Source organism: Lontra canadensis, unplaced genomic scaffold (genome assembly GCF_010015895.1).
Source record: "Lontra canadensis isolate GAN:19392208 unplaced genomic scaffold, GSC_riverotter_1.0 scaffold10, whole genome shotgun sequence".
In the NCBI taxonomy this organism is placed as follows: Eukaryota; Metazoa; Chordata; class Mammalia; order Carnivora; family Mustelidae; genus Lontra; species Lontra canadensis.
The window spans coordinates 26,435,406-26,459,845 of NW_022631004.1; the positions used below are offsets into that span (position 1 = coordinate 26,435,406).

Consider the following 24,440-nt stretch of genomic DNA (forward strand, 5'->3'; position numbering starts at 1 on the left):
TTCTACCTTCTTCACAATTTTACTGTGAACCTAAAACTATTCTAAAAAAATCAAGTGTATGTACATACGTGGGTGTGTGTGTATATATGTATATGCATGTATAATTTTAAGTTCAAACATATAGTCTCTACAATTTAAAAAAAAGCCACAGAAAAACCACATTCTGTCTTCCTATAGTCACATACTAGGTGAAAATAAAGGCATTACTACTGTCACATTCCCGAAGCTGCAGGCACGAGATACATTATGACCTGTTTTGTTTCAGGCATTGTGGGAGCCTAGAGTTCTACACAGACAAACAGGCTGCACTCGGAATTTAGATAGTCATATAGGCAAACCAATTGTTGAATTATAGTGGCACAGAGTTGTAGCAGTTAAAAGCATATTAAAGAGAAGGATATGAAATGCACTTATATCCATCATTTTCCTATTCCAATTTCCTGGATTTTTGTGGTTTATTGTATAGGAAATGAAAAGTGAATAGTAGTAAAGAAAAGTGATAGTGAATGATTCTTTATGGCAGGTGGGCTAAAAGGTCTGTAAATATTATCTTTCCAATCTCATATTTTAAAAAAAGGAATTACACTGTAATTATAAACATAGAGAGGGGGTAGAGCTTATATTATATATGTAATATATAATATATGTGTAATATATACCATAGATACACACTATATAGAGAAGTTACTGCAGCTGAAGGAACTGTTGTAGGACATCTGGCCCACCCCTTTCATTCTGCAGATGAGGACATTGTAGACCGGAGAGATTAAATGATATGCCCAAGACCACTCAAAATTTCTCAACTACTTAATGAGCTCCAGGACTAGTGTCCAAGTCTTTGGACATGCTGACCCACCTGCTATGCACTCAATGGTTCAAATGGACCAGAGCAAATAAATTACTTCATTATAGCAACAAATAAAAGTATTCATGCACTAGTATTCACTATAAGATAATTGTATGCTTTTCAAACTTGGTTTTTAGAAACTTGCTGATCTTAAAAACAAAAGACTTGTAGAGGCCAAGGTGGACATTCAAGATAGCATCAAGAAACAAAGATTTTGATCTGAGTCAAACCAACAAAAACAATCTCCTCAAAATAAGGTGGTTCAGATGAAGCCTGACAGTAAGAATCCAAGAACACCTGCATCCATGTGCTCTTGGTGCCCTAGCTCATCAGAGCATCATGAGACTCAGAACCTCAGGTTCCATTCTACATGATGGGGGTTTTTCTACCATGATGAATAATGGGCTTGGGGTCTGGTACCGTCTTTCCACCTAGAACATTCTTTTTTTCCTGGCTGCCGCTCTCAGTATGTTGCCCTCTCAGTACCATTAACCAAGACCCCCATATAATTTACCCAGATTTCATTCATGTCATGAGCCTGAGGGGAGACCAGCAAGGGGGTCATATACTACACTTGGCTATCAGACCCAGGATCCTGCCTAAAGGCAGTGAACTGACCATGAAGTTTCACTATTGTGGACATAAACTGAACCATGAATAAGATCACTGGAAATGTTAGAGAATCAGGCAAGAACCAAAGGAAACTGTTAACACTTGGGTCTTACCAGCTTCTAGACCAATGTTTATTTCAGTCTTGGACCCAAGGCAGGTGAAATTTGGACATTGCCTTGAATCTTCGAGTACTTTTTTTTTTTTTTTTTTTGCCTAGGACTCTTGTTATTGAAAGTACTTACCCATTAGCCTCATGAAGCGCAGTGCACCAGAAAAAGGGTTTTATGGGTTTTTCATTGAAGTTTGTGCATTGTCTTACTCCAGACTTTACACAGATACAATTAGGGAAAGGGAGAAAGTTACTGAAATATTTCACTCACATGGTTGCACTCTGCTCAAAATATGACTCTTGGAATATGTATTTGTCATCTGTCAAGCCCAAGGCATCCACCAAGAGGATGTTCTCATCATTCAGCAGAAAGCCAGAATCTACTTCCACAAATCCACAACCCGATGAGAGCAAATGTTCCCAGTACTACTCTTCATTTCTTCATTTTAAGCTCCCTCTTCCTTAAAGGCAGCCACCACAAGGGCCAGCATGACGCTAATGGGGAACCCAGACGTGCACCATGCCTCCTTCTGTCACTCTGGGCTTCATGAAGCTTCCATTGGGTTCTGCTTTTTAGTCAGAGCTGTCGTCCATGAGTCCTTCACAGCCGCAGAAATTCACGAGGACTCCAAAGCACGGACAAGCTCCAATGGCTATAGGTCAAAGACAAAAACATTGCCAGTATCATCTGGAGCTGTATGTGTTCTTCCCACAGAGGAGTTTCGGGTAACAGTGACCATGGGTTGAGCTGTCCCTCTTAAGATGGCGCTTTGTCCTCCCACCGGAGCTCCAGTGGTTCTCCCCAGGTGCCCCAGCTACAGTAGAAAATGAAAGATAATGGCTACTGTGGGTAAATAACATAAGCAAAGAGCTTCCTAATGAGTCTGTATCAACAGAAAACTGGAATTCTAAAGTGTCCTCTCGTAGCCACACATTCACCAAAGAAAGCTCACATGTTCCCCCAAATAATATTGTTTTTAGGAGGCAAGGCTAGAGAAGTAAGTTTGGAAGTATTCTCAAATTGTATAAATGTAAAGGAGATTCTAAATTTTAAATATGGTATCCAGCTGAAGACCCCTCGTGAAATTTCTTCCCTTCCCACTCAACTATTGGGATAGCCGGGATATTCTACAAATCCTTTACTTCTGGATAGATCTCCAGTTTGTTTCCAGCTTTTGGCTTTCATGAACAATCCTGGAACAATCCATTTTGAGTACTTTTCTAATTATCACCTAGGAGGCTATGGGAATATTACCTCCAATATACTAATAATGGCGCTGGGAGGGAAAGCAACTGAATGTGGCAAAGGTGGGATTTAGAAGGGACCTAGAAAAGACAAAAATCAGGGGTGGGGTAGGAAACAAGCCAGGGACAAAGAGGACAAGAGCAAGGAGAAAAATCTGGGAATTTAAAAAATGACTTATTTGTTTTTCCACTATGCATAAGCAGGTCGAACTGATGATGCCTCCTCCTTCAGAAAAGCCTCAGATCTTGGCCAACTTTCATGGTTTTCCAACCACTCCAGTGTCTCCCAGTTCCTATTTCTCTCATTATTAAATATGAGCAGTCCACGAGGTTCCTGTAGTCTCTTGGGGCTCTCATCTGCGAGCACAGCTTGTGCCATCACACCCCTTCAGATAACGGTCAAATCCTGAGCCCCAGTTCCAGCTTTGCTCCAGCACCAACTGTGATTCCTTCTGGGTAGATCTCTCCCCCTTGGGTATCCCACAGGCATTCCAAACTCAACGGGACTTCAGAAGTTTGCAAAATACAATTAACAAGGATTGTTGCTCTTATGCAGAACGAGGGAACTGTTAGGTTGGTGGATGGGGGCTGCAAAGAAAGAGTGAATGAACAGCAGTTTCTGTTCTCCTGGGGCACAGATCCTGGACAGATGGCATCAAAATGCAAACTGAGTTAGGCTCCAGTGGCTCTAGACCAGGGACTGATGAGGAGAGAGAGAGACCACATGTTAGATATGAGAGTCGGGAAGAACTTTGCAATGGAGTAGTATATGCCACCTTCAGGGAACCTTACAGATGGGACTTTGGGGGCGCTTGGGTGGCTCAGTCAGTTAAGCAACTGCCTTCAGCTCGGGCCATGATCCTGGAGTCTTGGCATGGGGCCCCACATCGGGCTCCCTGCTCGTGGGGAGCCTGCTTCTCCCTCTCTCTCTCTGCCCCTCCCCCTGCTTGTGCATGTGTTTCCTTTCTCTCTCAAATAAATAAATAAATAAAATTAAGAAAAAAAAAAAAAAGATGGGACTTCAGTGGGCAGAGAGGGGAGGTGGGGCAGAAGCAGGAGAGGGAGGAGGACATTCCAGTGGGAACAAAGATCTGGATAGCCAAACTAATGGAAAGAGCCCAGATGTCCATTGACAGATGACTGGATCAAGAAAATGTGGTGTATATACAATGGAATATTACTCAGCCATCAAAAACATGAAATCTTACCATTTTCAATGATGCGGATGGAACTAGAGGGTATTATGCTAAATGAAATAAGTCAATCAGGGAAAGACAATTGTAAGATTTCATTCATATGTGAAATTTAAGAAACAAAACAGAGGATCATGGGGAAGGGAAAGAAAAATAAAACAAGATGAAATCAGAGAGGAAGACAAACATAAGAGACTCTTAACTCTAAGGAACAAACTGAGGGTTGTGGAAGGGAGAGGGTAAGGGTCTGGGGTAACTGGGTGATTGGTATTAAGGAGGACACCTGATGTAATGAGCACTGAGGGTTATATACAATTGATGAATCACTGAACTCTATCTCTGAAAGTAATAATACATTGTATGTTAATTAATTTAATTTAAATAAAATAAAAAAAAATTTAAAGACCTGTAAAGAAGACAGCACTGCTATCCTATTTCTCTTTATTCCTTCACACAGGAAGCTAAATTGGGCACTGGCCTATGTAGGAGAGGCTATTAAGTTAAATGGGCAATGAGGAGGCCTTGAAGGTTTTGAGCAAGTGAGTAGCAAGGTAAGCCTCTGACAGCAGGGGGCAGGAGTCTCTTGGGACTAGGGGACAAGTGTTATTAAGATCTGGGGGGGATCTCCAGCAGGCACCTGGACATTTGGATCTGGAGCTCAGGAGAGAAGTCGGGATGCTCTATCCCACATCTGGGAACCATCTTTCCGGAGAGGCCAACTGAAGCTGTGAAGGCCGACCAGCACCAAAAGCGGGTATAGAGACGGGAAATCCAAAGGCAGAAGCTTCCCGAGCAGCCATCCCTAGGGGAGCCAAAAAGAAACTGAAGCTGGTTGGGGGCAGCCAGGGATGGTAGTCGAGGTAGGCAGCCTGGAGGAGGTCAGGGATATGGAAGCCAAGAGAGGGGAGCCAAGGAGGCAGCTCTTAGCCAAAAGCTCAAAGTTCTGGTGGTGTGCATGCCCAAGGAGAATCCGGGCTAGAAGAGATGGGTGGATGTAGAGACAAGGTTCTTTCTCTGCCACCAGCTGCTGTTCCTCCCAGCCAGGTCTCCCCCTTGACACCGCCCCTGCTCTCACCTTGTCCTATACTCATGAACCCCCAATCCCTGTGGATGCCAATTTTACACTCTCATCAGCTGCACGCCTCCTGTTCTGTCACCCTTCCAGCCCCCTCATTATCCCACTTCTGGGCTGTTTCACCAGGACACCAAAGCAACCATCTCCTGACTCTTTGGTATTCCTCCTCTCCATCCGGTCCACTCCGGCCAGACGACGCTTCCTAAAGCCTCGCTCCCAGTGTCCTCTGCTCCAAGACCCTTGATGGCTCCCCACTACCTACTGAGTAAAGTAAGGGTCACACTCCTGATGGCGGTCAAACTCTGATTTGCTGCTTACCACTAGGGCACTTCCTACAATGCTCAGAAGGCTGCAAACTGAGCTCTTCTCCCGGTTGCATTCCTTACTCCTAGGCGCACCCCTGCGTTCTGCCTTAGACCAAAGACAATGCTTTTATTCCCCTGTGAGCTGTACTAGCTCAGCTGCAGTCCCTCCCCGTGCTGGGGTTTCCTCTTGTACAGCTCTGGGCTTGTTACATTCTTCTCTGAGATGTTTGCTCCTTAAGGCCACCCTTGCGGGGAGGATTGGAGTCTTGGGGAATTCAGACAGAAAGAAGAGCTGGGCCCCACAGGAAAGGGAGCCCCTGCCCTTCATAGCTCTCCTAGGGCTGGCATCTCAGGAACATGGTATGCCGGAGAGGGTCGTTAATGATGAAGATGGCCCCTGACCCAGGAGGAACTGGGAGGGCCAGCACTCACTCAAAGAGGCACAGGCTGAAGCTTCTTTCAAGCCCTTCTCTCAGCACACGTGTTCCAGACACCTGCTGCGTACCAAGCACAGGGCTGTGTGTCCGCAAGGGTGGACTGAAAAGCTGGTAAGTCAGAGCCCTGGCTTGCAACCCTTGTCCGTTTCTGTGCTGTGAAGATTCCGACCATTGATTTCCAGCTAGCCACGGGACAGTCCCAAACATGGAGCCAGGAAGAAATGCACCCAGTCTGCTCCAGGGAGCGGGGCGCAGGCCGGGGACGGAGATGGGAGTAAGGGGGCCAAGTCAGTCATGGTTGCAGAGTTTGGTCTGATGGCATTATAACGGTCACTGTTTTACTTCCATGTCCTCTTTTTTTTTTTTTTTTTTTAAGATTTATTTATTTGACAGAGAGAGACCCAGCGAGAGAGGGAACACAAGCAGGGGGAGTGGGAGAGGGAGAAGCAGGCTCCCCGCTGTGTGGGGCTTGATCCCAAGACCCCAAGGAACATGACTTGAGCCAAAGGCAGACGCTTAACGACTGAGCCACCTGGCTGCCCCTCCAAGTCCTCTCTTGTATTCCCCTAGTGGGCTAAGGCCAGACAGGGCAGGAACCACAGCTTATACCTCTTCCCCCTCCCCAACACCCACACCAGGCACAGTGGTCTGCTCAAGGGATGCCCTCCAGCCTTCAGGGCAGGGAAAGGACGATTGTCTGCCAATTGTCTGCCAATGGCTATATAGGCCCTGTAATCAGGCCCTCCCATACTTGCCACCCACCCCAGAGCAGTGTGCCACAAGCCACAGCTTTGCAAAGCACGGGGCTGGCCTTTAGTAAAATGATGTAGCTGAGTTTACCTCAAGCCTTCCGTGCTCTCTCATCCCTCTACCCACTTCCCGCACCCTTGCTGGTGGCTAGTTCTCACACCGGGCCTCAAGTCTGACTCTCCACCCTCACTGAAGCTTTCTGTGGCGATGCAGCCAGTAGGTTCAACGACCTCCAAGCTGTGTGAAGCGTCAAGACTTGTCCCTGGTTTTTCAAAGGGGGCTGAGACCTTCCTCCCTCCACCCCTCTCCTACCTCCAGAACAGGCTTAGTTATCTGGGAATTATGTGAGGATTCAATATTCCTGCCACAGAGCCCACAACGCTTCAAAGATCAAGGCTTTATTTTCTCTAGCTCCAGTGTCATGACTGGAGCAGCATATCTGAAATACCCAGCACATAAACACACAGCTGTCCCTGTTCCAAAGAGCCGGCAAAAACTGGAGGCAGCTACCATGCGATTTGTTCCACGCACCCAGGAAACACACGCTTACCCTGAAAGACACTGCGCGTCTTACAGGCAGGAAGCAGCGGCACATTTGCATTTAACAGACACAATCATCTTTAAATATAAAGTTAAGTAAGACCTTATGGGCGTAACAATGTGTTGGAGATGCAGCATTAGGGGGACTTTGGAGGACGGCGCTTGAATAAGACATCATCATAAAAAAAGATTAAAAAAAAAAAAAGAAAACAGAAATAGAAAACACACACAGAAGGACGGTAGGCCAGTCAACGCTAGATTCAAGCCAAAGTTAAGAAAAAAGCAGTTGTGGATTGAAGCTGTATCACATCTGAGAAAAATACATTTTTTTATGCTAAAATAAAACTTTAATCTTCCATCTTGGTCTGGGCCTAAGAGTTCATGCCTGTGTGCACACACTCTACACTCGAGAGGCATGCCTGACTGCAGAGGTTACCCCAAAAATACGGAAGACCAAGCACGTGCCATGATTATGTCAAGCTGGTCATCACTGGGGGTGGTGAGAACGTTTGCTTATTCAGTTATTTCTCAACGTCAAAGTCACCATTGACAAATGGACTATAGCTGCAGAGAGCAACACAGATCAAGGGGGGAAATCAATTCCCAAAACACTGATACCACTTACATTAGTTTAGTGCTTCACAACTTCCAAAACCCTGTTGGATACATGGCTCATCCAGCCTCATAAAGGTCCAGTGGGGAAGGCAGGACAGGGGGTGTCACCCCATTTCCCAACCAATCCTATCCACACAGTGAGGAAAGCCACGGGCAGACCTTCCAGCTCAGTCCACAGAGCTCTCACACCACCTTCCTGCCTCTCCTTCCATCCCTTACCCAGAGGAGTTTTCCCAGAGAAGTTAAGTTTGTTTTCTGAATACCATCGAGAAAAAAAATCCTGTAAGAAAGAATACTTTGTAGCAGCAGAGTGGTACTTTTTTTTTTTTTAAAGATTTTATTTATTCATTTGACAGACAGAGATCACAAGTAGGCATAGAGAGAGAGTGGAGGAAGCAGGCTTCCTGCTGAACAGAGAGCCCGATGTGGGGCTCAATCCCAGGACCCTGGGATCATGACCTGAGCTGAAAGCAGAGGCTTTAACCCACTGAGCCACCCAGGCGCCCCAGAGTGGCACATTTTAAGAGGACGAGAAAGGGTGGTTGGGTAACTATTTCAGATTCTCTCTAGTTTTTTTCCTTTTGCAGAATCTAACAGTAATGGACAGAATATTTGAGTAGGGGATGTAAATACTTCCAGAGCACCACGGTTTCCACCGGCATTTTGCACCCCCACGTGGGACAGAAGCTTGCTGCACCTGGTTTCCAACTGGCAGCGGGCAGGGAGTAGTTAACCCAAAGGAAGCCAGCAGCGCAGCCCTCCCAGCCCAGGAGCAAGGTCCTGCTTGTGGAGCACACGTGGGAACTGCTTGATTGGGCATCCTTCTCTCTCTGACCTCAAAATGACTCCTGAAGGCAGCATGCAGGGTCCCAAGATGAAAACTGTCCCAGTGCCACCTGCAGTTCTTGGCTCCTCCAAAGGAGCGTGGGTCTGAGCCTCAGTCAGGGGCGCTACATTGACCATGGGGCAGGTCAGGGGCAAAGGGCAAAGGCTAAAGGTCAGGGCCAGGCCCACCAGACTGAATATACATGTTCTTCCTGCTCCTTTTTAAAGAGCTCCAGAAGGAAACCGTGAAGTCGTTTAGGCTTCCCTTGGAGATGCCTGGCGGCCAATCAAAGGACATGGCCAGGGAAAACAAGCTTTTCTTAGTGATTGTCTGGCTCAGATGCACCTTTTCAGAAAACAAGGCAGTTAGGCCTCGAGTTCTCAGCTGATGCAGACAAGTGAGGCTGAAGATAGCTCTGGAGAGGCGCCCTGACTTGGGCACGTGGGTCCGGGTCTCACTTCAGCAGCTGGGCTTGGCCGGAGGGCCTGGCCTCTGTCCCTGCGAGGTGAGAGGCTCCGTGCCCAGTGAACTAATGGTGGGCAGAGGGATGGACACACGCCAGAGGCATACTTGCTCTGTTTTTTAAAAATCCCTGAAACCGCACAGGGAAACAGATTTAGTCCACTCACACACACACACACACACACACACACACACACAGAATAGCTCGGGTGCCAGAGTTAAAGGTCAAAGCAGAAATAAGTCCTAGGGAGGCCTTATCCCAACTGCCTGCCCAAGAAGTCATAAAACCTTGGCATTTCAAGAGCTAAGTGCTGGCCCAGGGAGGCAGACATCACACCACTCACGGCGCGGAAGTGTCAGCAGGAGTGAGGCTAGTCCTCCCAGTCCTACTGGGGGCCACTGTCCTCCAATGCGACCGATCCTGCCACCATTAGGTGTGACAGCATCTGTGCCTATGGCAAGAGAAAATGCCCCAGGGCCGGATTTTTGGCCCTGGAATTTTCAGGAAAGACAGAAGGAAAAGGCACATGCAGGTGATTGATTGAATAAAAGGAGAAAAAAAAGTAGCTGGGAGTAATATATCATTATTTTGATTTTGTTTGCAACATACCTCCCCACCCCCCACGAAAAGAGAAATTCAAAATATAAGCTTTATTATTTTACATTCAAGTGAAACTTCCATCTGGGGGCTCCACACAATTTCAGGCCATATTCAGCAATTTATCATGTTGGTGCCTTTTCACTTAACCCAACGGAAGAAATCAGCCCTCCTTTTTTTTTTTTTTTAAAAACAGCTTAATATTCCCAGCTGTACCACTTATTTACACGCGCACGCACGCGCGCACACACACACACACACCCCAAAAACTTCTACATAGAAAAATAAAGGATAAACATTATCCATCTATTTTGTACTGTGTACTAGAACTTTTATATACAGAATTCTCTTTTTCTCTTTAATGTTTTCAGTCGCTGTGTATTTTTCTCCCCTCCTGTGTGAGCTGCGATCTTAGGGCAGGCAACAGCTACAGGGAGGCAGAAAAGCTACATTTCTGTCAGGGGAGGCAGAGCAAAAGCCACCCCTTGCTCTCCATTCGAAGTCTTTCCCCACCTACCACCTCGGACATCCCTGCGGACGGCCTTCTGGTAAGCGGCTGTCACATCGCCTCCCCCCTCACTCCCCCTGCTCTCTCAGGCGTCAGGGAGCAGAGGGCCCACCCTGCCAACACCCAAAATGACCTTGGTGTGAGGACAAGGGAATGGAAGCAGGCAGGCAAAGCCTTTGACAAATAAAAGATTCTGGAATCACTGCCCACGCCTGTTCTTTCAGTACGGAGTTCGACTCTCCAGCTTGTGCTTGGTGAGAAAGTACTTGAAGAACTCGTAGACAGACCAGGAAATGGCAGTGGAGGGCATCTGGTAGATGACGCGGGCCTGCATGCCTTTGAAGTAGCCGGGGAGGCCGTTGAGCTGGTACACCATTCTGAAGGCATTGGCCATGCCCGAGAGCCGGCCACTGATGTTGGCCAGGTTGAGGGCCATGTTCTCCTGAGTGTTGAGGAGGGTCTTACAGACGTCCAGGGGGGTGGTGGCAGCGGCGGCCAGGGCCCCGGCCAGCCCGCCCGAGATGATGTGGGACTGTGGGTTGTAGCCCCGGTGGGGGTTGACCTGCTCCTGCAGGAACTCGTAGGTGATAAAGTGGATGGACTGGAAAGGAATGTTCATGGTCAGCTGCGTGGTGTAGCTCCGGTAGAAGGCCCCCAAGCCCTCGGTCCTCCAAACTGTCCAGACGCAGCGGAGGGCGGACCGGTGCGGTGAGTCGTACATCTGTAGGCGCTGCTTCACCACTGCGGTCAGGGCCGCCGGCAGGCAGGGGGGTGGTAGGTTGGGTTTGGCGCCACCCCGGGTCGGAGTGAAACGGGGCGGCCAAGCCATAAAGAGAAACAAGCAAGTTTAGACACACGGGCAACACAGGTCCCAGAGAACTAGCACGCACGGGGCCCCAGCCCGAGGAACCAGAGCCCGCTCCGGGCTCTCCCGTTTACAGATGTGACCCCAGGACCTGTGCTTGGCTTCTCCTGCCTGCAGCCCATATAAGGCGGTGGGGGGGATCCCCAAACCAGCCAGCCACTTCAGACTAGATGCAAGGATCTGATCCCCGGATCCCGGAGGCTTTCAGCATCACACCTGCGGCCAAATTCAATTGCGCTCCCTGGTCTCTCTGCCCTCCCAGCTGCTCGTGGGTCCTGCCTTTTGCTCCCTGTATGTGGATGGTACAGAGGGCTGTTAGCTTCTGTATGTCACAGCACTCTTAGAAGACATACGGGAATTATGTGAGCCTAAATTCAGGGACAAACTCCAATGAAGATCCTGGCTTAAAAAGCAGAACTGCTGGTTTAAAGGCTATGAGGCAACGGGGTGGGGGGCCTCAGGCTTGAGTCCTCATAGCCCCCACGCACCGCCAAATGAACACATGCGGTGTGCTTGCTTTTAGAGAAATGAAGTCTTTAAATCAATATGTCAAAGAGAAGAGAGGGAGCTGAACCTCACTTGTTTCTCTCTGAAAAGGAGCAAAACTCTTGCCTGCTTGACATGGGGTAATTAACTGGTCACTGACCAGGTTCCTGAATGCACTGCCTTCAACACACAAACACAAAGCCCACCTCTCCCAGTATGACCCATCAGACCCCTGAAGGTCAGAGCAGATCCCCTGTCTTGCTAGGGAATGGGAGGCAGCTGAGCACAAATAAGAAATGTTCGCAGTAAAAGACAAAACCAGACAAACTTGTAACACCAGACTTGAAATGCTGACATTTTACCTCTGATTTTCCCTTCTGGCAAGGGACCATTTTTCAGATGGGGAGAAAGGTTGAGAGAGTCCTACATGTCACACCGAGAATAACCCAGCTGGGAGGACACCCAGGACCAGGCCCCAGAGTTCCTTGCTTTGCGGACCCGGTTTGGCTAAGGATTCACATCTGCACGGCTGACAACTGTTTCCCAGTGCTCCCCAAATTCCAAATAATAATAAAAAAAGATAATGTGGGAGGAGCTGGCTAAGCCAAGATGGTCCAAGGTTAAATCACGAGGAGAGTGAGGCATACATGGACATTCCTAACTCTCTTCTCTCTGTATCTGTGTATGTTCGAGATGGTCCATGCTAATTTCAGATTTTTTAAAAAGCCAACTGAACCCAAGCCCTAGTGAATGGCCTTTGATGGCTTCCCCCTAAATTTGTCTAGGATTGATAAAGGATAACTAGGGCCTGTGCATGTGTGAGTGTGTGTGTACGTGCCTGTGCGCACACGTACACCTACACACAGGTTTTACAGGAGTGCCAAGGACTAGCCAAGGGAGCTTGTTAAGACAGACTCACTGTCTCTACCCCCAGAGACTCCAATTTAGCAGGTCTGGGGTGGGACTTGAATTAGCATTCCTAACATGGTCCCAGGAGACGCTGACGCTGCTGCTGGCCCAGGGATCACAGCCCCACTCTCTGTCCAAGAGAACAGGAGCACCGTAAGCTCCAATGCTCAACCCCTTTTCGAGGCCTTCGCTAACGTGGTAAAGAATTCTGCTTATTCTGACCGGAGGCCGGAAGTCCCCTTACCCGACCTTCTGCCTACCCCCCACCACCATTTTTCCTGCCCCTTCACACATCCCCTCCTGCCATTCCCTGGAGATCATGAAGCATTACCTTCTGCTGGATTCATTACCGCATCGTGGAGCAGAGTGGCCATACTTCCAGCTATCCCTGCAAAACAAACTCCAGAAAATTACCCTCTGCGACCGGGTGTTCCGAGGAAGTTCCTGGAACTTAAAATCAGATGGAACCCTGCACAGAGCTTTCTGAGAAGCCAAATCTATGCCCAGCTGCTCCCAGGTGAGCATGGACTCTTCAAAACGTAAGGTGACGATTGAGTTGATGGGGGGGAAAACAGCACCACTGGCCACATTTTCATCCTGCGGATGTGAAGTCAATGCTGGGAAAGGTTAGACCTGCCAATGGCCGAGGATACCCAGAGACCACACTTCGTGGCTTTTCCCAATGGAAAACTGTCCAGATTTCCATTCTCTCCTATCCCTCACCTTTGTCTACAAACCAACTTACTCTGCTCTGGAGCTGGGGCAAACAAAGGGGATGATATTATATATAGCTAAGGGGAGAAAAAGAAAAGAAATTTTAAAAGAAATATCCTTAATAAAATCCAGGCATTTTCAAGAACACGGGCAGGAGAAGCAGACATCAGGAAGCTCTGCATAGGGCAAATTTCCAGTGTTGGTTTGCAAATCAATGACCTGTATCAGAGATGGCAAACCCCATCTTGAGGCTCTCATCTGGCCTGGCCTCAAGAACCAGGAACTTCTAAAGGCTAATTCAGACCTGGAATTTTGCTTTCGGCTTTGGTTTCCCTCCCTGGGCAGGTGACACTGCCCAGCAATTAAGATTAGCACCAGAAGATGGGAGGAATGAGCAACACCAGGATAACGCTTCAGAAATGCGGATAAAGCCCCCTCCCTCCCCTTCTGCACACAATCACGATTACCACCAGAAAGGTCAAACAAAATGCAACCAGAGCATAAAAATCGTGGCGAAGCAGGAACAGCACTGGGCAGAACTGTGTTCCATCCAACCACCTCCAAGGGCGTCAGTGACCAAGGGACTAAACCATTACACATGGCAGTTTCAGCAAGAGGCAAACCCCAAGGCCATGGACTCGGGGGACAGCATCAGAGTGTGATCCTTAGGGACTGTCTTGATAAATGCAACGAGGGCCCCCCCCCCTTTTTTTTTAGTGGAAGAAATGTCTGCAAACCAGCCAGGGTTTGCCGATGGAAGGGATGCTTTTGGGTTCTCTCTTAGTAGCACAAAAAGAAGGGGCGGGGGTGGGGAGGAAGCTGCCGCCGGTCACTCTGTCTTCGGTGTTCAAAATGAGTTTTGTTAAAATAAGGACACCTTATTCCATGCAACACAAAAACCATCAAAAGCAAAACCCACAGGAGAAGGCAAAGAAAGAGCCACCACTGAGCCAGATGTAGGAGCCGTTCACCTGCCCGCCACCCGCCCGCCGCCCAACCCAAGTCCCCTCCCCGCCACTCCCCCTCAAAACAACAAAGGAAAACTACTCCAGCCCTTGCTCGAAGACAGATGCAATGGAGACCAACAGAAGAGAATGGGGGTGAAATCCCCAGATCCCCAGAGGCTTAAGGTGGGAAAGATGGCCTGTGCTGCAGCAAATCCTTTGTCAGCCATAAAACTTCTTGACCTTTTAAAGCTTAGTTAGATCTTGACGTTGCAGAGACCTGTTGAACCAGTTTTTAAATAGTCTCAGAGAAGCTGTCCAGATAATTTTTTTTTTTGAATCCAGCATTGTAAAGTTTTGTTTCTATTCAGGGTTTTTTTTTTCCTAGATCTGATCATTAATTGCTTTTCAATGTCTTAAAAAAAAAAAAAATGAAAAAACCCACGCAACAATGTAAACTGAAACACCTCTGTCACCGACTTCCCCCAGGCTTTAGAAAGCGAAGGAGGGGAAGAGAAAAAGCGCATGTGTGTGTGCACGTGTGTGTGCGTGTGTTTGGGTGTGTGTGCACACACGACTCGAGAGTTCTTTATTCGTAAGCAAGCGCAGCGGAGATGAGGCGTCAGGCTGCTGGGTCACAGGGAGGAGAACCCTGGGGAAGGGTCTGTTGAAGGAGAGAGCTCTCTAACTCCAGACAAACGCTTTCAAAATACCGTTGGCTAGGTGGCTGTTTCCTTGGTGGTGGAAAACGGCATTTAAAGTCCTTTTCATGTTTTCATAGCAGGCAAAATACAAGGCGTGGGCCGGCCCTGCGCCCAGCATCATCACGTTGAGGCCTCGCAGGGGCCTCCAGAAGCCTTCAGTCCGAATGATTTTCTTGAGGGCTCCGTAGACACTCGTGTACTGCGCTTTGGGATCTGGATTCAAACTCTGCATTCGTGTCTGGGGGAAGGCAAGGAAACAAAAAAGGTGGAAGTTAACAAGGATGGTAAAGAGGATAAAAACACACACACACACACAAACAACCCAGGGAGACAGTGAGAGCCAACTGTCTATTTTCATTTTCACAGGATTCCTCGGTGAGGAAAACATTGATTCCCTCCTTCCTGGAGTACTCTCCCTGCCGTCCACCGCCCTCCCCCCACCCCACAGCAAGTAAGCACGTTCGTTCGCAAGGATTCCATTATGGCCAGCAGGAGGGAAGAAGGTTGGGGGCAGGATATGAAACAGGAAGATGGACCCTGCCACCGTCAAGCTATGTGACCCCTGAGGAATCCCTTAACCTCTCTGGACCATGGGACCACCCCTCCCCCCCAATTAAAAAAACAGGATGGTCACAAACGTCACATGAAACGGTAAGTGAAACCCTTCATGAACTCAGAGGCCCAGTCAATGGGGAGTGTTCTTATCCTGTGGTTGCCCCTCTGGTCCTAAAGTCTATGTCCTCACTCATCGAAGACCTCCATGCCTGTTCAGCTGCCTCCAGGAATCTCCCAGGGGTCCTCCAGACCTCATCCCACAGCTCCTCTAAATGCATTTTACATTTTGTCTTTAGAAGTTAGCACTTACAAGTAAATAGTCCTGTTCTTAATCTCTTCCTGTGTGCAGTCTTGTCTCCTTGAGGCAGAAACCCGGCTTTCCCCAACTCTGTTACCCCTATCCGATGACCAAGGCTCTTAAGTGGGTATACAGTTAATCTGTGTGTCAACGTAGCAAGACCATGGTACCCACAATGGCTCCAACTACGGCCAAGCACTAGTCTCAATGTTGCTATGGAGGTATTTTCGTAGAGGAGATTTATACTTAAATCATTAAATTAGACTTTGAGTGAAACAGATTATCTCTTCCTGTCTCTCTCTGTCTCCTGGTTTGGTGTCTCTGGAGAACCCTGATTGGTCCAGGGATATCTGCCCCGTGAAAGACCCACCCAGGCCCAGTCCTGCAACATCATGCCTTCTTCCACTCCCCTCAACACACACAGTATAGAGGAGAGGGTCTCCGACCGTGAGCAGGGATATCCTTTTACCACCAAACAAAATCGTACTCAAAGCTATTATGTAAAGTGGAGGAAGAATTTCTCTAATTGAGAAGGGGGCGGGGCTGGGCTCTCTTCACTTCCTGTCCTCCCAGCAACCCAGCAACTCTGGGGCTCCGAGGAACAGCGGAACAGCGTGAAAACCAATGATCTAAATTAACACTCATATGTGGAATTTCAGAAACAAAGGAAAAAAAAACAAAGGAAAAAAGAGACAAACAAAAGGACAGCCTCTTAACTATAGAGAGCGAACTGGTGTTTGCCAGAGGGGAGGGGGTGGGGGATGGGGGAACTTGGTGACAGGGATTAAGAGCCCACTTATTGGGACGCCTGGGTGGCTCAGTTGGTTAAGTGTCTGACTGTTGGTTTCGGCTCAGGTCATGATCTCAGGGTCCTGAGAAAGAGCCCCACATGGGTCCTGTGCTGGGAATAGAGCCCGCTCCTCTCTCTCCCTCTGCCCCTCCCCCCCTCAAAAAAAACCCCACAACAAAACAACTCAGCACTTTACCCCTCGTTTTCTGGTGAAAATGCCCCCTGCCCAGCCCTTGGCAGCTGCCCCATATCTGGGCCCACTTGTGGGAAGTGCAGCATGGGAATGGATGGGGTCAGTGTCCCTGTGCCTTTCTGTTGAACTGTTTTCTACTCTAACATGATTCCAAAAGTATTCAAGATGGTTTCATAATGGGGGACACATTATAAGCAACCCAGAGCAAGGGAAGGAGAAGGTGGGAATCTGTCAACCTAGAGGGGCCTGACTTTGCTCTGTGGGTGCTCCTGGCGGGGGCGAACCAAGAACGGGAGCACAAAGTGTCCACAAGCGCAGCCTCAGGACGGCTGAGACTACCCAGGGCACTAAATCCTCAAAGACACTTGAAATCGCTCACATTTTACAGCAAAGAAAGCTCCATAGTCCCCCTACCCCCCACCCCCATAGGGCTTTTCCCCTTAATTGCCCATGATGAAAAGCAGGAGCACCAGGCAGGAGGTGGCAGAGACCAGGGATGGAATCCAGATCCCATCACTTCCACTGTGCCCCTGGGCTAGACAGTGACCCCTCCCCACTTTGTCTCCTCCTGTGACAGAATGGTTGAGAAAATTAAATCTCTGTGACCATCGTCACACGTTACATGTTAATGACAATAAAGGATGTGGTTCTAGTTATCTAGCCCTGCAGAGGTCTAAGCATCTTGGGGGGTTGGGGGGGCAGAGACTGTCTTATTTACAATGTATCTACCACGCCTATTACAGCGTCTAACTCACACCAGGCGGTCAATAAATGTCTGTCCAATTAATGGATGGACAAATAAATGTGCGCGACTTAGGGTACCAACAGGGGTGAGGGGGTACTAGATCTCTTATTTCCCTCCTCCCTAAAATAGGAGTAGCTTTCCTGGAGTTACCCGTTCCTCCCACCACCCGTTCCCTATTGATTAAAAAAAAGTCCCCATTTTGCTGCATTGCTCAAGCCCAGCAGTGATCCGCTGAGCTACACACAGGGCTGAGGCAGCCTGTCCCTGGGGTTGGCTTCTGCCAGTTTTGTGCCCAGGGGAGAGGCCCCTGGGGATGGACACAGAAGCTAGCTGGCTGCCTTCTCCACCCCCATGGCCCCAGTTTCTGGCCTCTGGCAGCAAGACTGGCCTGTGGTGAAGGCCTCCCTTGGGTCCCGGGGGGAAACAAAGGAGCCCCTTACAAGCAGTGTGAGAAGACACTTGGGACGTGGAATGAGGAGCTGAGAGGCTGGTTTCTGACCTGACCCCGGCACCTACAGAGCCAGTGGCCTTGGCCATGGCATCTCATCTCTCTGGTCTTCCGTGTCCTCAATAGAAAAACGAAGGAGAGGGCTGGAACAGTGGCTGATTACCAGAATCACGGGGAAATGCTTAAAAATGTCCCACCGGGCACCACTCCAACACATGTTGATTCTAAATTTTTTTTTAAATTCCCCAGATGATTCTGATCATCACTCCCTTTGGAGAACCCCTTAAAAAAGGGGGCCCTCTAGTCCTAGCACTTTCTTTTCTTTCTTTTTTTTTTAAACATTTTATTTGACAGACAGAGATCACAAGTAAGCAGAGAGGCAGGCAGAGAGAGCGGAGGAAGCAGGCTCCCCGCTGAGCAGAGCCCCCCGATGTGGGGCTCGATCCCAGGACCCTGGGATCCTGACCTGAGCAGAAGGCAGAGGCTTTAACCCACTGAGCCACCCAGGTGCCCTGCCCTAGCACTTTCAAGTAACATTCTGCATCCAGCCTTGGCAGAAGGGGGGGGCACCTGGGTTAAGTGATGATGGGTGGTTGGGGAGGCAGTGAACACAGAAGGGGGGCAGAGGCAGGAAGCTTTAGAGCCAGTCATTCTGACCCTGTTGGTCTGAATTCCAGCGCTGGGACCTAGAGCAGGCTCCTCAATGTTGGGTTGTGGAGTAATTACCCCACGAGCTCCCAGAGAGCTGGCAGCATTCGGGATTGAGGTCACTGTGAGAAAGGCCTGACTCCAGCTGGGAGGCAACGATGGCCCACCTACCCACCCTTTCCCTGACAAAGCCGTTCACACTGGCCAGCCCGCAGACTTACAAGGGAAAGCTGGGATTGATTCTCACCTCTTTCTATTTTTTAATTTTTTTTATTTTTAAAGATTTTTAAAATTTATTTGACAGGGAGAGACACAGTGAAAGAGGGAACACAAGCAGAGGGAGTGGGAGAGGGATAAGCATGCCTCCCGAGGAGCAGGGAGCCCAATGTGGGGCTCGATCCCAGGACCCTAAGATCATGATCTTAACAACTGAGCCACCCAGGAGCCCCTCACTGCTTTCTTTTTAAATTAGGGGTGAGACAGCTGGAGTAAATTTTACTGAACAAAAATGCGCCACCCCGGGGCACCTGGGTGGCTCAGTGGGTTAAGCCTCTGCCTTCGGCTCAGGTCATGATCTCAGGGTCCTGGGATCGAGCCCCGCATTGGGCTCTCTGCTCAGCGGGGAACCTGCTTCCCTTCCTCTCTCTCTGCCTGCCCCTCTGCCTACTTGTAATCTCTGTCTCTCTAATAAATAAATGAAATCTTTAAAAAAAAAAAATGTGCCACCCCCTGTAGCCAAGAAAAGAACAACTGGGTATCTCTCTGTGCCGGGGTCTACTCAAGGGAGGCTACATTTAATGACACAGGCTTGGGACAAAGGCCAGCGGCCCCTGAGCACAGAGGAGGACTCAGTCAAGGCCCCTTTGGGCCCACCGTGGCCAAGTTCGGGTCCAGATCCTCTCTGGTGAGACCTTCATTTCCCAACCTGCCCACAGAGAGCTCCCACCCTCGATCGGGCACCAGGATGCAGAAGGGAGAGTCACTGGGGAAGTAAGTAACAAGGAACGTGAGAGATAAGGGGAGAAGGACACAGACTGTCCATGTGCCTCAAAGGAGCTCGGAGGGAAGAGAGGAGAGGCCAATCTGTGAGCATGGTCGTGGGACAGGTTGAGAGAAGATGAGGGGGTCACACAGAGGCCACAGTGGAGAGACACCCTCTCCCCCAGTTTAGCCTCTTTTTTCTTTTTCAGTGACTCTACTTGTAAAAGGTACAACTCAGGGCCAGGCATTTCTTAGTGATCTGTGGACCAGAGAAGAAGCTGGGGTTGAGTGGAAACCACCCAAGGGGCCTGTCCCTGGCTGGATGAATGAATAAACAAAAAGGGATTCGTACAGACTACGGAATATTCTTTGGCCTGAGAAAGAAATGACACTCTGGCACAGGCTACAGCTCGGGGGAACCTGGAGGCCATGACGCAGAGTGAAATAAGCTAGGCTCTCTCTCTCTCTCTCTCTCACACACACACACACACTGTTTGATTCCACGTAACGTGAGGTACTGGAGTCACCCAAAAACCCATAGAAACAGAAAGCAGAATGGTGGTTGCCAGGGGCTGGGGGAGGGGAACGGGGTTGTTCTCCCTGCACGGGGAGTTTCGCTTTTGCAAGATGAACAGGCTATACATGTGCTTGGGACCACAGAGCCTAAACACGGTTAGGATGGCAAGTTCGACGTTCGTATATTTTACCATGATTTGTTTTTTGAAAAAAGCCCTTGTGTGAGGGTAGACAGAAGGAAAAAGACACAGAGAAAGGGCAGAGATTAAAAAGCACAACCAAAACAAACCAAGAAGAAGGAGATGAAGAATTTCACAAACCGCCTTTCCTGTCCTGGGTTTCAGTTCCTGCTCGGGCCTAGAAAAGGCCTGCCCGCCTTTTCTTTATAATAAATTCCCATTCTTCGCCTTTTAATGCTCCCCTCTTGGAAATCTGGAATGTCCATTAGCATATTAAAGGCTCTGGGAAGTCCTTCAGGAGAGCAGGCGAGAATTCTGGTTAACAAGGCACTTGTTACCTGTTTGTTTCCGGCAACAGAAACCCGGTCTCATGGATCCACCTCGCAGGACACACTTTGAGAAAGCAGGAAGCACAGAGAGCAGCTCCGGGCGTCAGGAGGACCCCGGCCCCCCAACCCGGGGCAGCCCAGGCCCGGAGCGGCAGGAAGGAGGAGCCTGGAAGACAGGCCCGCGAAGCAGCAAGGCCAAGGACCAGCCTGAGCCTCTGGGAGGGTTACCCAAGCATTCTGGCGCAGAAATCGAGAGACCTGGGTCTCCGACCTGGTTCTGCCACTCCCTGTGTGACTGAGCAAATCTCCTCCAGCTCCAGAAGGGCAGTTCTACAGGAGGGCTCCAGGCCCATAATACAAACGCCTTATTTGCGCTAAACGGGCTCCCTAAGCTCTCAGCGAGGCTGGAAGGGAGGGAGGGGTAAGCCCCTTGGCGCAAACGTCCCCCTAAGAAGACAAATCAGGATGAGCCCGCCTCGTTGTGTGGTTCTCCTCTCGAGGGGAGGAGGGTGGCCCGAGAGTGGAAAATGCCTGCACTGCCTCTGGTGAGCTTGCAGGATCGAATGACAGGAGCGGCGGGGGCCCTGCGCAGAGGGCACACGGAGCTCGGAGCTGGCGCCTCTCTTTTCAGACAGGAAACTGGGGCGCCCCACAAGAAAAGCAAAGGGAGCCAGCAGAGCCTGGCGGGGAGACCTATGACCTCCCTCCGTGTCCTGCCCAGCCCAAGGACCTAAAGCATCATGGGGCCGCTGGCCTCCCACCCGACCCAGATCCCAAGTCCTCCTTTCTCAGTATTTCCCATAAACAAAGAACAAGTGGCTGGCTCCGCCGGTAGAGTATGTGACTCCTGATCTCAGGGTCGTGAGTTCAAGCCCCGCATTGGGCACAGAGCTTACTTTAAAAATAAATAAGTAAAGAAAAAATCAAATTCTTCCCGTGTCAAAAATACATGCACTTTACAGACCAAGAGAAGATAAAGTGAAATCTACTGATTCATCCACCCAAAAGCATTTTGCCAAGCTCCCCTTTGAGGCAGGTGCAATGCGGGGACAGGGCAGCAATGGGTGTGTGCAGGGCTCTCGGGCCATGGTGTGGACAAACATCCCAGCACAACAGGTGGGCACAACGCCCACCTACTGAGGGGACTCCAAAAGGCTACCCAGAAGTCTCTCCCAGAGCAAGGAAATTCAGTTCAGGCACCCGCAGAGTGCTGGGAAAATATCATATCCTATCAGTGTCTGCTGCCCAGTGTCCGCTGCAGAATTAGCAATCAAATCCGTATGTTCAATTCTATTCCATCTGCCAACTGTTCCCAAGAGACACTGACAGTCAGTAAATGGAACCACAGCCTAAACCAGACTGCAGGTCCCAACCCCAGCCCCCTCCCTATTTTCTAAGGCCATGGCCAGCCGCCCACAGGCACACAGCCTCACCCTTCAGCCCTGTGGCCTGAAGCTCTTCGGCTTACATTCACAGCCCATCCATGGCCCTATGTGTCCCCAGTGCTGGGGTCTGCTGATGATACTCCAGCTCTCACCCACCACCACGCAGCACAGACAGCATCAGGCCAAGGAGCCTGTTCCCACGCAGGGCTTGCTGGCAGAGACACGGGCACACAGACCCCTGTAGGCAGCCGGGGGAAAGAGGCATTTTGGCACAGGGCTTTGTGAGGAAAGAACTGTCTTCCGGAACGAAGCTGCAGACCTCACCAGGGGTTTAGAAAGTACGATCCTCGCCTTCCACAATCCTTAGGAGGCACACAGCACAGCAGAGAAGAAACCCAAACCACATCAAGGAGAACCACACACACACAGTAAAGCCTTCAACTCTCCCGAGTTGAGGACTGCCAGCGTTCCAACTCAGAATGTGCGTCCCAGCCTGCAACCTCGTCCCTACTATGTATGATACGGAAGATGGGCGGTCACCCCCTGGCCGCTGAAAACATTCGCTGAAATCACCAAAATCAAGGCATGAGGATACAGCCCCGCAGCAAACCACACCCCCCCCACCCCGCAATATTAACCAGGAACAGAGCACTGCAGGAAATGCTTTAAGGAGAACCACACTGTTCACGGCAAGCAGAGGCACATCGAAGTTTATTCCCAAGTTCAAAATTCCCAATCACGTTTTCTTAAATCTCCCAAATTGGCAAAAGTATATAGACATATCTTTATATCTTTGTCTTTCTTTTTTAATCAAAAGGAAAACTTGATCCTCTTAAAGTTTAGCAACCAGCAAGAGAAAAAGAACTCCTTAAAAGAAGTCCTGGCCTCCCCACACCCCCCCAATCAAGGGGGGCACGAGGTAGGGGAATGAAGCATGTGGTGGAGTGGTGGGTGGAGATTCCTGGCACACACATTCTGAAGGGCCCTGGTGAGAACCACTGTTTCAGAGCAGGGCAGGAGGGCCGGTTCACTGTACCATCAGTGAGAGGAGCTGCGCCGAAGCAAAACAGAGATGAGAGTTGGTGGGAACACGCCTCCGGCTAAATCATGTCTGTGCCCATTTCCCTGCCTCACCTATCAGGAGGACTGGACTTCCCTCCGTCCCCCGTCACCCGGCTGCTCAGGGGAGGGTGGGAGGCAGTGCACTCACACACATGAGAGCAAACCAGCAAGGCCACTCTCTTTCCATTCACGTCACACAGGAGGCCTGATTTTCATGTGAACAGACCAGCCACGTTCCAACACTCCTGGTTATCCGCTGCCTCTAAAGTGTGGGGCCGGGCCTGTGAAGCTTCCGCACCATCTCTCACTCTTACTCTCCAGACGGTGTCCCCAAACCTCCAGGGCCCATTAGGGGTGTCCTTCAGGTCACTGCTGGTTCTAAGGATAAAATGCCAAAGTATTCGGTAGAAAATCAGAATCCCACCAAGACAGCCAAAACCAAGTGTCTCAGCCTCCCAGGGAAGAAGCCATGGCCCCAGACATGACTTGTCCTGGGAACAGGTCACAGCGTGGGGAGTCAGACCCCGGGTTGAAAAAGGAACAGTACTGCAATTGCTAAGAAATGGAGCTCTCTTTACGATCCCTTCACCTGATGTGATTTCTTGACTATGTGCATGGGTTACCTTGATTGAAAAAAAAAAAAGCCCAACAGGGCAGGGAGAGGAAGTGAACGATTCTGCCAAGGGGGAATGTGTACGTGCAGGTGGGTCTGGGAACCAGAGGAAGCTATGGCTGAAGGGTATGCTCCAGGGGAAATGCGGAGGTAAGGTGCGATGGAGAGGGAGTCCTGGGCTCAGGAGAGTGCCTGAGCATTAGATAATCAATCAATGTTTGCTGAGAGAAAGGCAAGTTGGGGCTGGACGATGGGAGGCCCTGACCAGTTCGTTCAGGCATTTGGAATTTCCTTTACAGTCCAGTGTCTTCCATGGTTACGTACCGCCCATGACAGGAGCTATGAAGCCACATGTAAGCAACACAGAGCGGACCTCCAGCGTCTTGGAGAAGGGATCAGGCCCAGGCAACAGAAGTCCCCCCTGCCGGGTCTGGTTACAGGCTGGCCACACTCCGCTCTCTCCAAAGCCGTGGCCACAACCAAGGCCACTGTGCCACCAACCCATACCCATGGGTAGCAGCTCACCGCCCTGCTATGGCTCAAAGCACATTCCCACTTACCTTTATCCTAGGAGCTAAGCCTGGTCACTCCACCACTTCTCTGGAAGATTCTCCGGCAGGGATGAAAGAATCCGTGCCTGGCTCAGACACAGTGTACCCAGGACATGCTTAGAACATCCAGCTTGTGGTCGGCCCAAAGGATTAAATTATTGCTGCTCTACAGGTGGGAAAATTCCCAAGATGCCAGGTAACAGGACTCAGAGTGCACAGATGGGATTGGCGACCCCACCAGGAGCTGGCAGAGAGGAAGAACAACACTCCTACCCACCTTGTCTGGTTCTAGCAAGGGTCCCGCTTTCTAGTCCCACATCTGGTATTAAGGATTGTGCACCCTAAAGCAAGTCAGCTTGCTTCTCTGAGCCCCCGGGGCCGCTTTCACAAAATAATTATAGTA

At 49.7% G+C, this 24,440-nt stretch overlaps 1 protein-coding gene across 4 annotated transcripts in view; it reads right to left on the reverse strand.

The window, feature by feature from the left end:
- Positions 1–10,218: 10,218 nt before the first annotated feature.
- SLC25A37 (solute carrier family 25 member 37) overlaps positions 10,219–24,440 on the reverse strand; it is a 35,453-nt gene continuing 21,231 nt past the window's right edge. The window contains exons 1-4 of one of the 4 annotated variants that reach the window (XM_032855805.1): positions 20,436–20,589; positions 14,754–14,982; positions 12,714–12,770; positions 10,219–10,863 (exon numbers count right to left, since the gene is read on the reverse strand). In XM_032855805.1, coding sequence (XP_032711696.1) covers positions 10,343–10,863; positions 12,714–12,770; positions 14,754–14,976 — 801 coding nt within the window. In that variant the 5' untranslated portion in view covers positions 14,977–14,982; positions 20,436–20,589 and the 3' untranslated portion in view covers positions 10,219–10,342. Of the gene's footprint in view, positions 10,864–12,713; positions 12,771–14,143; positions 14,728–14,753; positions 14,983–20,435; positions 20,590–24,440 lie in introns of those variants that run through there. The other 3 variants (XM_032855804.1, XM_032855807.1, XM_032855806.1) reach the window with 3 other exon arrangements.